Source organism: Lactuca sativa, chromosome 3, assembly GCF_002870075.4.
Source record: "Lactuca sativa cultivar Salinas chromosome 3, Lsat_Salinas_v11, whole genome shotgun sequence".
NCBI lineage: Eukaryota > Viridiplantae > Streptophyta > Magnoliopsida > Asterales > Asteraceae > Lactuca > Lactuca sativa.
Genome location: NC_056625.2, coordinates 60,440,292 through 60,456,557, shown reverse-complemented (window position 1 = coordinate 60,456,557; position 16,266 = coordinate 60,440,292). Strand labels below are relative to the sequence as shown.

At 40.5% G+C, this 16,266-nt stretch overlaps 2 protein-coding genes across 2 annotated transcripts; one reads left to right on the top strand and one right to left on the bottom strand.

The window, feature by feature from the left end:
- The first annotated feature begins 696 nt into the window (after positions 1-696).
- LOC111877101 (alkaline/neutral invertase A, mitochondrial) lies at positions 697-3,693 on the top strand. Its single transcript, XM_023873640.3, has 6 exons — positions 697-1,763; positions 1,867-2,026; positions 2,099-2,310; positions 2,392-2,885; positions 3,021-3,069; positions 3,156-3,693. Exons 1-6 carry the CDS (start codon positions 1,068-1,070, stop codon positions 3,480-3,482), a joined length of 1,938 nt encoding a protein of 645 aa, XP_023729408.1. The 5' UTR covers positions 697-1,067; the 3' UTR covers positions 3,483-3,693.
- A 398-nt stretch (positions 3,694-4,091) lies between these two features.
- LOC111877102 (FT-interacting protein 7) lies at positions 4,092-7,415 on the bottom strand. The gene has a single exon (XM_052769265.1). It carries the CDS (start codon positions 7,258-7,260, stop codon positions 4,237-4,239), a length of 3,024 nt encoding a protein of 1,007 aa, XP_052625225.1. The 5' UTR covers positions 7,261-7,415; the 3' UTR covers positions 4,092-4,236.
- Between the last annotated feature and the right edge of the window lie 8,851 nt (positions 7,416-16,266).

Here is a 16,266-nt window from a genome sequence, read left to right as displayed (position 1 = left end):
TCGTGTTTATTTTGTAATGTTAAAATCTTTTAACCAAATTGTATTTTAAGAGTGGAATATCAAATAGCCTATCTTACATGAGTAGTGATATGTTTATGTTGTAGCATATATAATAAAAGCATCACATTTCATATGTTGAAAGTTCACATTCAATACTATGTCCATGCTATAATATATTCAATCATATCATACACTTTTATAGCTAAAATTAATTGAGTTTCTATGTATGTATTTAAATTTTGGTAGAAAAATTGTTTCTATTTTTTCTTTACATAAAGTTTTTACATTAAAATAGAAAAAAAGGGATTAACAATCACGATTGGGGGTGGGAATGGTGATAAGTATAGATATGAGGATTAGAATTAAGATTTCGGGATAAAGATAGACATTGCATTACCTAGTATTTTCTTGTTCCTCTTCCATGAACCCAAAGATTTCATCTTTTTGGACAAAGAAGTTTTGTTTCCATTGTGGCGAGGAGAGAGAGGGATTTTAGTTATATTTGACCAAGTCAACAACAACAATTCACCAAGTCAATTTCCACATCAGCACAAATTGTCCTAGTTTTATAATCCATTTTGGCAAAAACAGAAAAACAAGATACCTTAGATCGGTTTTTTAGGAAACGTTTTTTTTCAGAAAAAAGTAATGAAACTATATAATGGTTCTGTTACATTTGTCCTATTAATTTCATATGGGTTTTTATTTTAAAAAAAAAATACACTTTTACCAAATACGGAAATATTTAAGCATCCAAGAGATTTTGCTTTCTTACTTCTCCCCCAAAAAGAAACTCTCGCCTACTTGCAGATCCATACATTTAATCCTCTCTGTTTCTTCTCCCACAAAATCTTTTACGCAGGCGCCCTCACCCACCACCACTACAATTTCGTCTCCGTAATTTCCTGCAGTTCACCAATTTGATTATTGGTTCTTTTAGATTCACAAAAATCTATGTAATCCACATTTATATTTATATATATAAACGATTTCTTCATTTGATTTAGGAAAAAGATCATCAATTTTACCCATTTCGTTCGTTCATCTGAATTTCTCTTTTCTTTGTTATGAACGCAATCAAGGTTTACAACAATATGAAGGTTGGTTTCAGGCTTTTAATTCAAAGCCGAAGCGTCGTTCTAGGATTCATCAAATCCCCAATGTTAATTCGCAATCACCATATCTCCCCACCTCGATTTTTGGGATTACGATGTATAAATCAATCCCAGAAACCCTTTTCTGTTACCAATCCAAATTGGGGCCAATCTAGAGTTTTTCCCGCTACCTGTTGTAGTTCTAACAAGAATGGTAGCAGTAAACCTCGTTACGTATCGGATTATTCAACAAAATTAGAAACTAGCGTGAATGACAAGAATTTCGAGAAGATTTACGTGCAGGGTGTTGATGAATTAGATGAAAAGACGCCGGTAGTGGTAGAGAAGAAAGATGAAACCGTAGATAGGGATGGGGAAGAATCTAGGTTAAAGAATGACGTACAAAATGAAAATTTAGTCTCACTAGATCCTACACAGAGGGTAGAATCAGAGGCGGAGAAAGAAGCGTGGCGGTTGTTGAAGGAGTCAGTTGTAACGTACTGCGGCAGTCCGGTGGGGACGTTGGCCGCCAATGATGCCGGAGATAAGACGCCATTAAATTACGATCAGGTTTTCATTCGAGATTTCGTCCCGTCGGCTTTGGCTTTCTTGCTAAGGGGAGAAGGAGAAATCGTTAGAAACTTCCTCCTCCATACTCTGCAATTACAGGTAATTTTGGCGATTTTGAATACAATTATATGTATATAGTTGTTCGTATACCAAAATCACAAATCTTTCCAACTCCATTGATGATTCTTCGTTGTTTCTTAAGAGTTGGGAGAAAACCGTGGATTGTTACAGCCCAGGTCAGGGATTGATGCCTGCAAGTTTCAAAATAAGAACTGTTCCCCTTGATGACAACAAGGTTGAAGAAGTTTTAGACCCTGATTTTGGTGAATCTGCTATAGGCCGTGTTGCGCCTGTTGATTCTGGTAAACCTTACCTTCATAACATATATACTATGATTATAATCAATTGGATTATTGATTCATGAATTAATGCAGGATTATGGTGGATTATCATGTTGAGAGCATACACAAAGATCACTGGTGATTACGCAATGCAAGAAAGGGTCGATGTTCAAACAGGCATCAAACTGATTTTGAATTTGTGTTTGTCAGATGGTTTTGATATGTTTCCTTCTTTATTGGTTACTGATGGCTCCTGCATGATTGATCGAAGAATGGGTATCCATGGACACCCTTTGGAGATCCAAGTGAGCTTTTTCTAATATTCATGTCATTTCCTATTTGTTGTTTTCTTTTGGCTTATTTTGTGTGTTTCTTGGATCTTACAGGCGTTATTCTACTCAGCCCTAAGGTGTGCACGGGAGATGCTTGCATCAGATGAAGGATCCAAGAATTTGGTGAGGACAATCAACAATAGACTGAGTGCATTATCTTTTCATATAAGAGAATATTATTGGATAGATATGAAGAAAATCAATGAAATTTACCGATATAAAACCGAAGAGTATTCAACAGAAGCAACAAACAAATTCAACATTTATCCAGAACAAATTCCTCATTGGTTAATGGATTGGATCCCAGAAGAAGGAGGTTACATGATTGGCAATCTACAACCCGCACATATGGATTTTAGATTTTTTACACTTGGTAATATTTGGTCAATAGTTTCATCTTTGACCACTCCAAAACAAAACAATTCGATATTGAACTTAATAGAATCCAAATGGGATGATCTTGTTGGCAACATGCCTGTTAAGATCTGTTACCCTGCCTTGGAATATGAAGAGTGGCGCATAATCACTGGTAGTGACCCGAAAAATACGTGAGTTTCTTCCTTTTCTTGATTATCACGAGTATTATATTTTACAATTTTCGTCCTTGTGGTTTGTTGAAAATTACGGATTTGGTCCCTTCCGAATGTTTTAGTAAACACTAACAAGCTCTTGAATTATCGCAGACCATGGTCTTATCACAATGGCGGTTCCTGGCCAGTTCTTCTATGGCAGGTAATTTTCACTTAGACATTACAACAAACAATACAACTTGTTATGTCATGTCTGAATCATGTTTTTTGTTTTTTTGTGTATTGTAGTTCACATTAGCTTGTATCAAGATGGGGCGAATAGAATTAGCAAGAAAGGCGGTGGATCTTGCTGAAAGTAGATTGCATGCTGATCATTGGCCAGAGTATTATGATACAAGAAATGGAAAGTTTATAGGGAAGCAATCTAGGCTTTACCAAACATGGACAATTGCTGGATTTTTGACATCTAAAATGCTTTTGGAAAATCCTGAAAAAGCATCTCTTTTATTTTGGGAAGAAGACTATGAGCTTCTTGAAATATGTGTTTGTGCTCTTACCAAAACAGGCAGGGCGAAATGTTCTCGTGGTGCTGCCAAATCACAGATTCTCGTGTGACAACAAAAACCCTACCCTATTGTGTTGTACAGTAATACGATATCAAATTTTAGAGTAAGTTATAGATATAGCAGTATATAAAAAAAAAATTAAATACTGCAATTTTTTTGTATTTGATATCATTTATACCCAAATATTGTTTTGTTCTCCGATTAATTCAGCCAGTTAATCGACTAATATGAATCATAAGTTACAAGCTTCTTTTGTGGGACTATTTTTGTTCTCTAATCTAACTATGTTTGTTATGCAAGACAAGGTTGGACTGGATTAGACAAGCTTTTTAGGACTATTTTTTGATGATTATGATGACTAGGGGCATTTTCGTCCTTTGCACGGACGAGAGATTATTATCTTATTTTGTTCCAAACAAGTCTTAGGCTTTAGGGTTTTATTTGCGGGTCTTTGGGTTTAGGATGGGGATATTTGTCTTTTGTGTAGACTGAGATATCAAATGAGTCTTATTCAATGTTTTTGAATTAAACAGAAAATTAGAATCTTTGTTCAGTTCTAACCTAACATGGTGTGTCAACATGAACATGTCATATCATATGGAATTGGGCCAAATCTTGAATTTTACACGAGAATATCAGGAACTTAAACAAAAGCAGAGGCCAAAAAACTAAAGAATTTATGCCCATAAAAGGGTTGCAGAAGATAACAATCCCACTTGATCTAAATGAAGTGCACAGAAGGTGCTACTAAAAATTAACAATCCAAATAATTAAATTAAACATCCTAACATAATTAAAGCTGTTTATAGGATCTGATCGGAAAGTGGTGGGAGTCGCCGGAAAAAGTTGACTGGAAGTGACGGCATGTCCCCCCTGAACCGAGGGTGGCGCATGTAAAAGAATCCCCACCCCAAAAGAAAAGCCTTAAATGGTACAACATAGAACACCATTGACGCCAACAAACAAACCACCACAAATATTCCGGTGGCCCTCGGGTCTCTCCAACTGCATAGCGCCTCCAACCTCTCTCCCTGTGCCGCCACGTCACCAAGCAGTGTCTGAGCCCGACCCGCTAGAGCCCGTAACCGGTCATACCGAATACGGATCTGATCCGCTGATTTCAAACTCGGAAACCCGTCAAATTCCTCATCAAGCTCTTCAGGCCCAACCGAATCGACTTGCGAGAGTCTCGGGTCCATTGTGACCGGGACCCGCGTCCTGTATCGGTATCTTAATGATATAATCAAGAATGCGTACAAGCAAACTGTGGGCAGGATCAGATGTGGGCACAGAACTATAGCCATCAGAAGAACATGAACAAGAACCGTTGTTGGTGGGTGAACCCATGTGCGAATCGACTCGAGCCACCTAGCCAAAGTGGCTGCTTTTGACAAACACCCGACAATTCGAAACCAATTTGACTTGCTTCTCCTCATACTCCAAGTGTGAGTATCCGAATCCAACATAAACTGGACTACTTCTTGACCCAAGGCTGGCTCAGATCGAGCCAGCCTTGCAATCACAATCTTCATAGCATTATGCCTCAACATATCTTGCTGCATAGGCCCCAATGGGCGTACATAGTGCATCCGCGGAAGCATTGGAGTCGAGTAAGCTTGGAGTAGACTAATCCACGAAGAACACGAGAATCTCACTGCAATCTCGATCTCACCCATTTTCTTGGCGCCACCAGGGAGGAGCACGATAAGCGAATATGAACCCACGTACACACGATTCGTGTCGAGAGTCGAGAGTCGTACCCTAAGCTTTCCGAGTCGTACATCTTTACTAGGTTTGTCGTCTCCTTCACCTTTTTGATACCTCCCGTTGTCAAACACACCGATCGTCAGCACAGTGCATGGGTCGTATACATCCCATGTGTACTGCTCGTTCCACCGTGGATTAAATCGATCAAGGATTGTACGGGTGCGGACCCACTTGGGTCCGTATTTGGCAACCACGTAGGAATCTGTAGTGCCACGTGTACCGTCTTTTGTTTTCACCGGAAGCAAATTGGTGGCCCCACGGATTCCGACCTCGAGCAACCCGATTGGTGGTTTCGATAGCTGTTTTGCGGTGGGCCGGACATCACTGGTCACGTGAGCTGCCTCGTCAAGCACGTGATAACCACCTTCCAAACAAACTCCAACATGAATTCTACCTGCGTAGGGCCTACTTTCATCTCCAACTAAATTGAACCATCTTGACCCAAGCGTTGACTGGTCGTCTGTGCGCTTGTCTATGCTAGCTACCTGCACCTTCGCATGTCCAACAGTTTGACCGTTGGATGCATCTTCCACTGTGATCACCAAAAACGGCTCAAACGGCTCGGCTGCGACGAAAACCAAATCTTCATTCCACGTAGGATTTGACGAAGTGCTGGAGGACCCGACCGTTGTCCGATTCGTTTTAAACAGCTGTGGCCCGAGTTGACCTTTTACAAACAATTCCGGATTTTTTATTTTAGGCTCGGGTCCCGAGCCTAGCTGCAAGTCTTGGGTTTGGATGACCGTTAATCTCAAATACCACAGCTTCGGAGAGAGGTAGACTTTGGCTCGGGTTTCCGGAATCAACCCGCCGGAATCCGATTGCCATGCCTCCTGAAACGCCTCGTCGGCTTGTGTCCCTAACCAGACGGCGAGCATGATATCAGTTGCCGGAGAATTCTCCGGTGAGCCGTCGAGAGTGTACCATTGTGGAGCTAAAGGACTGTCTGGTGGCACTCTTTTTGGTACTTCCGGCAAATCAAACGTCACCGTTCCCAAACAACTCTCCAAGATTTCTTCTTTGCCTTCTTCCACTACTTTCTTCTTCTGATCGAATACAGAAACTTCTAGAGAGGTTGAGTTCAGACCTTCTTTGTCAAATGCAAAAACCTGATCCCAATCTTTGCTTGTACCTTGTGCTTTGATGTTGATACTGTGAGTTCCGATCGCTAGCTTCGCATAGTACATCGTTGAGTCGTCGGAATCCTTTTCCGCTCGTTTTGCTTTTACAACCCTAACGTAGAGAAATGGCATCCGATCAACGAGATCGAAGGCGGTGCTTCCACGGTGATGATTGGAAAGCGAAACCGCATCAGAGTTCATATTTGACGGTTTTCTGGCCAACTGAAGGCTCTGTTCAGTCTGTTTTGGTTTAGGCGACTGAGCTACAGCATTCTCCACAGGAGGAGGTGGCGCAGGTGGCGTTGCAGCTGCCGCTGCATCAGTGGATGGGGTAGCGGGAGCCGCCGGTGGAGCTTCTTCTTTTTTCTGATCCTCTGGCGGCTTTTCCTCTTTCTTTTCTCCTTCATCCGCTGGTTTTTCTTCGGCTTTTGTCTCCTCCTCTGTTTTCTTCTCTTCCGGCGGCTTTTCCTCTGTCGCTGCTGGCGGTGTTTCAGCCGCCTCAGGCTTTTGCTCTTCCGCCGCTGGAGCTGCTGGAGGTTCTTCGTCTACATAACAAATCTTAAGCCCGATTTCACCTTTAATCTGCGAGAAAACACTCCTCTTCTCCAAAGGATAATAAACCAAAGCCTCCGACCCACACTTGGGAAAAGTACCTCCAGCGATTTTCACTTTTCCGAGGAAAGTGCTCCTCTTACCGGTTTTTTTATTATCATTGTAAACATTAAGCTCAAGAATCTCCGTCGCCATGGACGCAATATCATGAACAAGAAACTCAACCTTTTCATCCCACTGAGGGTTCAGATCTCTGGAAATCGTCTTCGTCCGTCGCCGCTGACCATCGAAATCGACGATTACGTAAGCACTCGCAGTCCCCTGTCCATCTTTAGGCATCAAATTTTTTGCATTACAAACCTCCACCATTATCTTTCGATTAGCCATATTTTCAAGATTTAACAAATCGAATAGCACAGATGAAACTGAAATCGAAATCGAGACAATGAATTGGTTTTAGATAAAAGAAAGATTGGGGGAATTCTGAATGAGAGAGAAATTGTGTGAAGGGTTTAAGAAGGGGAGAAGAGAAGTAAATGACAGATTAGTAAAGTACAAGGGTTCATGTGGAAATGACTGTACATGTGACCGTTGTGCTATGGTTTTTTTGTTGTATTGATCAAAATAATATTTCCATGATCTCTTAAACTTTTTGCATTCTTTCTAAAAACACAAATTTCATTTCCATCCACTTTTTATTATAATAAATTAAATTATATATTCTTTTAGTAAAAAGTTAATATAGAATAGTTTAATATCTTGTTCATCCCATATTATTAGCACTAACATTTTCATTATGCGATTAAATTTAATTTAATTACATAATCAAATTAGGTCAATCAAAATGTGACCATTCACCTGTTAAGTAAACATTACAAATATTTTAAAAAAATAACCCATTTTATTTACTGGACCTTCCATTTTTATCATGTGTGTGTTTAACTCTAAAAATCTTTAATAATGCTATATTTCACTCTCATAAGTCGTAAGTCATAATTATCATTATGATTTCCTTTGAATATAGTATGATAAAAACATTTTGGTACAATTAATATTCTTATTGTCAAATTATTTCTTTTTCCTTTTGTCTAGTCCCACAATTTACATTTATTATCTCATTAGTGATTAGATAATTATTATGATTATGTTAATACACTAATGCCTCATAAAATCTTACTTAAGCATACAATTAGGACTAAGGAGAGTATATCATAGTGGTCATCTTATTTATATATTCTTAAACTTTTGATGATAAATTTATTGTAAAAAAATTGATAATTTAGTTAGTGGGTGCATTTGGGATTATAAATAGCAAAAAGCCACGGGGGAAGCACGTGAGGAAACAGCGAGCATAGCGGGTGCAGGAAGATCCAGCCGTTATGTTGCGTTTTGGGAATTGGGATCTGATACACGAACGGTTTCATGCATTTATTTATAGTTAAGGAAACACTTTTTAAAAACCTTCAATTTTATTCTTTTAGACATGCAAAGTTTGAAAGTTATATTAATTCAACTTAGGATCCGTTTGCTTTATAGAATGGTTTTTTAACAAATTAAATCTATCAAAAAAGTTTTACACTGATGAAAACGTTAGATTTATGTCACACGTTTTGTTGTTGAGAATGAAATCAATGTTAGTAATGGCCTTCGATTTTTGTCAAAGTCTCGTGCATTTATTTATAGGAAAAATGACATTGTAGTGTAGATTTTGTTTTAAAATGTCAAGTTATCACTACTTCATAACCACTTACCTTAGAAAATATTGATCACTCTACCATCCAAAAATACTTCCAATTCTTTAATATAACAATAATATAAAAGAAAGAGATGTTCATTATGGATTGTCGATGGATTAACAAGTTTTTTCACTCCATTTCACCTTAACATACCATAACACAAGAAGGATGTTGTTTACATGTTATAAAACATGCTACCTATATACAATGCATGTATACCCATTAGCTAGATGAAGGTGTCAGTTTTGTCGCGTATTTTTGTCTATCACATCACCATCACGTCACACTCGTCACGTCTCTTTAAAAGATTGTCAGGAGGGTGGTTTGACACTTTTGGCACAACATTTTTCTATTTAAAACTAAAATTAATTTATATATATATATATATATATATATATATATATATATATATATATTTTGGTCAAAAATCGGTTAAGTATAATTCAACCAAATTATATGAAAGGTTGTGATGTTGGTGTGATACAAGTGTAAAATAGTGATCAAAGTAGAACAAATGAGTTACAATGAAAGTCATTGATCCTTTTTAGGATCTCCGACATAAAACATTGGGAGGTGATAATGATCACCTGCCTTGTTGCTTTTTATTGATTTTAATCTGGATTACAGAGATGATGAAGACAATACGGGTACAAGTGTAATGGTAGAGCTAATTGTGTGTGTAGTGTGCGATTTACATGTGTTATTTATAGTCTAAGCTAATTAACAAGAAGTCCGAAATTTTCGGGATCCCCCATGAACAAGTATTTGCACGTTGTTTGACTTGGTACTCTCGGGTTTTAAGCTTGCTTGAAGTGATTCTCAGTTGAGAATGAGTCTTGAGTTGACTAATTTTGTACATGTGAGAAATACAAAGAAGAATATACTCGTTATAAGTGTTAGGAAATATTAGTGATAATAATTAGGATCTTGAGATATGTTTAAGGATCCCTAGACTTCAAGAATATTAACGATGTTGAATATGACTCCAGGATCTTGCCCCTAACAATTGCCCCCAAATTATACCTGTGAAATATTAAGGTTATTTTCCAAATATTTTGTAACATCCTATTTCCTTCCATTTCTGGGTTGTGGGCCGGAAGTTGATTGTGTAAGGCTTTGGGCCTTAAGTAGGCAAATTTTAGTCCTTGTTGAAGGAGGTAATGTTGGTTAATAAATTTAACCCTTGAATTGAGTTTTGGGCCAAATGGTAGAAAGGGAAAAGTCATAGGCAGTGTTCTTCCATGAAATATGGATTTTTGTTCGACAAGTTTTTAGTCTAAGATATTTAGATAATATTGTAGAGCTCTTCAATACATTTATGTGGATATAAAGAACATCGAAAACAGAATTGGAACGAAGAAGTTATGACCATTTGAAGTTAGGATGATTTTTGGGTCAGCTGTGTATGTTGGGTGTAAACTGAGTACGTTGTGCGTACTAAGTATACCTGAGTACGCTGGACGTAAAATGAGTACGTTGGGCATACGCGATTAGTTCCCAAACCTTATTTTTGTGGTTTGATCCATATTTAAGCTCCTTAACTTCCCCAAACTCACTCCATTCTGACCCTCCACCTCTCCAACACCCTCTCTTGTAATTATAACATCTCGACTCCCAAGTATAAAATTTAAAGTTTATAGTCATGCTCTTATACCTACTCGACGAGTTGGATGCCCCAACTGAACTCATCGTGTAGAAACGATTCAGACCACGTGCATTTAAGGGGTCTACTCGACGAGTTGGAGGACCCCAACTCGATGAGTAGGAGCTGGAAAATGAAACTCTACTTTCTAGGGTTTTGCACCCTATTTAAAGGGTCATTAGCCTCCCTTACTGTCCCTCTTAAGCTCAGAAAACCCCAATCTCGCCTACTCTCCAATTTTGTGTGTAAAGAAGCTTGGAATGTGGATTTTGTGAAGAAGGCTTGAAGTCTAAGGAGCTTCGAGCAAAGATAAGCTTATGGATCTGACTCTACTTCATCTTGGCATCACTTTGAAGGTAACAAGTCATTAACTTGACTTATCTTTAGCTAGATCTCTTCATGTAAAGGTTTAGGACCATTTTCTAGTTGGTTGTGGGTTATTTCGGGTATTGGGCATGATATGAAGTTGTAACTTTAGATCTAGACTCCTCTAAGTCCCTATAGTCATAAAGTTACCAGATTTAGCAAGCTTTGGCCTTTCTCTTTGGGTTAAACATTTCCCTTAGCTTGGTTTTGGCATTTAGGACCATGCATGTATGTGAAGTTTGCAACTTTACGTGGAAACCATCCCCTAAGAGGTTAGATTTGCAATTTGGAGCTTTGGGGTAGCTTAAAATCGTCTAAATGAGAAATGGACTGAAGGGACTCGACGAGTTGCATGGTCAACTCAACGAGTCGGATGAAGATTGGCCATGGTGGGTTTCTGCATGGACTCGGCGAGTCAGTGAGACAACTCGACGAGTCAGTTAGGGTTTTCCCAACATTTGGACACGCATGGACTCGACGATGTAACACCCATAAAATTTGAGCCAAATTAAAACATTTTATCTCATTCAAAAACCATTAAGTTCATACATCTTGTTTTCAAAATAATTTAAACATCAGAGTATCTCCGAGAACCATATCACATAAATCATAAAACATGAGGAGCGGTACGATCATGTCTTCACCTTGTCACGATCTCTTGAAGTACCTGAAACAATACACTGAACTGTAAGCCCGAAAGCTTAGTGAGTTACCCCCAAAATACCAACCACACATAAACATACTCATAACATATCACAAATAGAACATCCATGCACATCGGGTCTACTGTGTGACTAGTTCGCCCACACCGGGCCTTCAGTCCACCTGGTCCACCCTCCGAGTCTAGCTATGTACATCGAGTCTACAGTGTGATTGGTCCGCCCGCACCGGGCCTTCAATCCACCCAGTCCACCCTCTGAGTCTACAGTATGACTGGTTAGCCCACACCGGGCCTTCAGTCGGCCTAGTCCACTCTCCGAGCCTCGGCACGTCTGGTCCACCTTCCTGGGGCCTTCAGCCTATCCGGACCGCTCGCTAGGCCTTCGGAATATCCGGTCCGCCGTGGGTATGTTGGCCTACAGCACAAAGCAAGACCCGCCTCAACCCAACCTCCGTCAAACAACCATGTGCACATACAACAATTAATCACATAACAAATCCTTAACCAGACAAACAGTCTAACAAATCACATAGCATATCAACATCCTAACCAAGATTCCGACCTAACCGGTTACTAGCATAACATTACCCTATATACCGGGTATCGACCTTAACCAGGTCACTAACATAACATTACCCTAAATACCGGGTACCGACCTTAACCAAGTCACTAACACAACACCATCCTAAATACCAGGATGCAGATCTAGCAGAGCAATAACATAACAACAATACCCGGATTTCCATCCGATAAAGGGCCGGCCTTGGTACCATAGACTCTGTCGATATAGTAAGGATAACTCACCTGCAATTGCCGAATGACGAGATAAGACCAAGCTGCTCCGTCCACCGACACAAACTCCACCACAGAACACTACCAAAGAACCAATTCCATAAATACCAAAATACCCTAGGAAATCAAACTGGTCAACTCTTGGTCAAAGTCAAAGTCCTCAGTCAAAGTCAACCTTCCTGGTTGACTCTACTCGCCGAGTCAACCCGTCGACTCGTCGAGTTCCTATACTCAGGAAACTCCCACAACACGACTCAACTTGCCGAATCGCCCCAAGACTCGTCGAGTTGAACGATCTCGGAATTCCATCCTGTCCAACTCACTAAGTCGCCAACCGACTCACTAATCCAAAGCTTTAACCAAAAGAGGTTGGGGTTCTACGACCCGACTCGCCAAGTCCAAGAACAGACTCGCTGAGTCCAAGGCAATCTTCAACAGACTCGTCGAGTCCATGCACATGTTCATACAACTCGTCGAGTACACCCATGTGACTCGCCGAGTCTCTTCAGTTCTCAATCCATACATAGGCTTTTCGAGCCATGCAGGGGCTCCAATCCATAGATCCACCCTTCTACAATCTAACCCTCACATAAAGTTGCAAACTTTACGTGAAACCAAGGAGATATAGGCCCAAAACACACTAGGGCTTGGGTTTTAGACAAAGGGGCTTCACCAACAACTCAATGACTGAAACTTTACGACATTATGGACCATCACAAGCCTAGATCTGAAGTAGCAACCTCAGATCTAAGCCTCTAACTCGAAATAGCTCTTAATCATACCAAAAATGCCCCAAATCTCACATGATAATAGATCTAGATGCAAAAGAGCCCAAACAACAGATTATTACCTCCAATATAAGCTCTAACTGAAGTAGATCCCGGATCTACACCCCTCCTTTGCAGCAAACCTCTTGATCTTCAAGCCCTTTCCACCAAAATCACTTATCTATGCTCCAAATTGCTTCCAAGGGCTCTCCCTCACGATTTAGGGTTTTTGGATCTCAAAAGGGTAGCCAAGAGGCTGAGGGTGGGTTATAATGTGCTTTATATAAGGCACAACCCCCGAGATTAGGGTTTTCTCTCTTCAGCACCAACTCGTCGAGTCCAAGCCGCCGACTCGGCGAGTTGGCCACTTAAACCGCGACAGAATCCCGCTCCGACTCGGCGAGTAAGCGGACCTACTCGTCGAGTCCCTTTCCTAAATTTACACTTTTGGCCCTTCATTGAACATTAGAAATTTGGGGTGTTACAGACGAGTTGTCTGGAAACTCGGCGAGTCAACTAGGGTTTTCACGATTTCTCGAGTTATGGAAGGACTCGACGAGTCAGTGAGCTGCACTCGACGAGTTGGGTCAACATGGACTGTTGACCTTGACTGTTGACATTGACTTTGACCAAGGGTTGACCAGTTTGACTTCTGGGGGTATTTTAGAAATTTGGGAATTTATGGAAGTGGATGATTCGTGGATGTAGGTGTTAGAGTTAGAGTTGTATTTGGAGGAATTTGACATTATCATTCCGCTACTTGTGAGGTGAGTTGTCCTCACTATACTAACAGGGTCGAAGGCACCAATGACGCCCCTTTTTGGATTTGTATCCGGGTTTATTGCATGATATGCTTATTGATTTACATCCTAGTAGTTAGGATGGTGATATGCTTAGTGAGCTGGTTAGGTCGATATCCTGGTATATAGGATAATGCTATGTTAGAGACCGATTAGGTTGGTATCCTAGTATATAGGATAATGTTATGTTAGTGACCGGTTAGGTCGGTATCCTGGTTATAGGATGTTGCTATGATTAGCGATCTATTAGATCGTTTTGACTGTTATATACATGCTAGCGTATGATATTTATGTGCACATAATTGTTTGATTGGGGTTGGATTGAGGCGGACCTGCTTTGTGCTGAAGGTCAACATACCCTGGGCGGACCGAATAGACTTCAGACCTGGGAGGGCATATTAGTCAGGCCAAAGGCCCGACGAGCATTCCGGATAGGCTGAAAGCCCGAAGAGGCGGTCCAGACGTGCCGAAGGCTCGGAGAGCGGTCCAAATAGACTGAAGGCCTGCGAGGCGGTCCAGTCAGGTTGATGGCTCATTATGCATGCTGTTTGTTTATATGATATGATTATGATAGTATGGTGTTGGTATTTTGGGGAAACTCACTAAGCTTCGGGCATACAGTTGTTGATTTTGTTTTAGGTACTTCTGATGATCGCGGAAAGGCGAAGACGTGATCATACACCTCCTTATGTTTTTACGATTTGATTCTAGGATACTCTGACATTAAACCATTTTGAAAACATGTTTGTAATAGTAATCGGTTTTTGAATGATTTAAAATGTTTGAAATTGGCTTGAATTTTATGGATGTTAGAGCATTATGGAACTATTATGAACCATAAAAATGTGATCTGCCATGCAAAGTCGTATAGTTGGAAACTTTATGACTTAGGATATCATTTTGGGCTTGGATCTGAATTTTGCACGTAAGGGCTTAATGGAATAAGCTCTTAATGAACTTTTGGGACTGGGCTGCATACGCTGGGTGTACCTGGCGCGGTACATTGAGCGTACGAAATCAGCGCCCCACTTATGGTCAACATCAGAGTACGTTGGGCGTACTCTCTTGGTATGCAGGGCATACTCTGCTAGGAAGGAAATATTGACTTTTGGACCTTGAATGTTGACTTTGACTTTAACCAGGGTTGACCAAGTTTGACCTAAGGGCATTTTGGGTAATTTGATTATAGTTTGAGACTTGAGTTCCTGTTAATTGTATAGGTGATCGATAGAGACAGCTTTTAGAGCAGTGATCGGTTGAAACATCCCAAAAATACGGTCCAAAATTTTCGTTTCAAAACATTATTAAAACCATAAATCATCCATAATCATAAAGAAAACCATGTAAAAACATCATATCAAATATTATGACAAAACCATATGATAAAAATGTCAGAGTCTAAACATCACAGGCTAAAAACTGTGGTGTGTGTCATGCGATCATCCCGAGCCCTTCCCTTTGCTAGTGGAAGTACCTGAAACCAAAACTAAAAACCGTAAGCATGAAGCTTAGTGAGTCTCCCCAAACTACCACATATAACATGCAACTAAGAGATACGAGCCCCGCCCACACTCTACTAGCTGGGAGATATGGGCCCTGCCCACACTCTGCTGACTCTGAGATATAGGCCCCGCCCACACTCAGCTACTTCGAGATACGGGCCCCGCCCACACTCGGCTACTATGAGATACATACCCCACCCACACTCAGCTGCTATGAGATACAGGCCCCACCCACACTCAACTACTAAACAAATATACAAGTATCATACAGACAACAAGTATAACTAAATATATCAGTCAGGCATATATCCATAATCAAATTGAACTGTGAGATACGGGCCTCGCCCACACTCAGCTACTAACATATCATACTACGGGCCGACCTTGGTGCCTTAGACCCGTTCCTACTGAAGGGAAACTCACAATGTACGACTGACTACTGAAAACTCGAGTGAGGAATCCCTGTCTGCTGCTCCGACGACTCTCCGGCTATAAATTCCATAATAACGCTTAATCAAAAACTGATAACTCTTCATAGGGTAAAATGACCATTTTACCCTTGGTCAAAGTCAATACTCTGGTCAAATTCAACATTCTAGGTTGACCAACTCGCCGACTCAACCTTTCGACTCGTCGAGTTCTATAACTCAAAAATCCTGAAATCGCGACTCAACTCGCCGAGTCCTATCGAGCTGTTCAGTCGCGACTTGCCTCATCCACTCATCGAGTCCCTCTACAGACTCGTCAAGTTCTACTAGCTGAAATCGGGACAACACGACACGACTCGTCGAGTTCCCTTATGGACTCGACGAGTTCTTTTGTCTGTTTGGCCATCTTTAACAGATTAATCCCCTATCTTCTAGATCCAAGGTTCTTAGTTTGCTTGCCCACTGGAAAGGCCTTTATAAGGGTAAATTTTCCAAGTTTACCCATCCATAAGTCTTCTAAAAGGGTTTAGAAAAAACCCTAATTCCTATAAGACATGGATCTTGTCCAAAAAGCCTTAGAATCTCAAATCCACGCATACAAACCTAGATCTAGGGTTTTAACATCTGTTGGACACATAAAGGGCATACCACATGGTACACTTAGCGTACAAGCTATAAAGCGAGTATGCGGGGCGTACC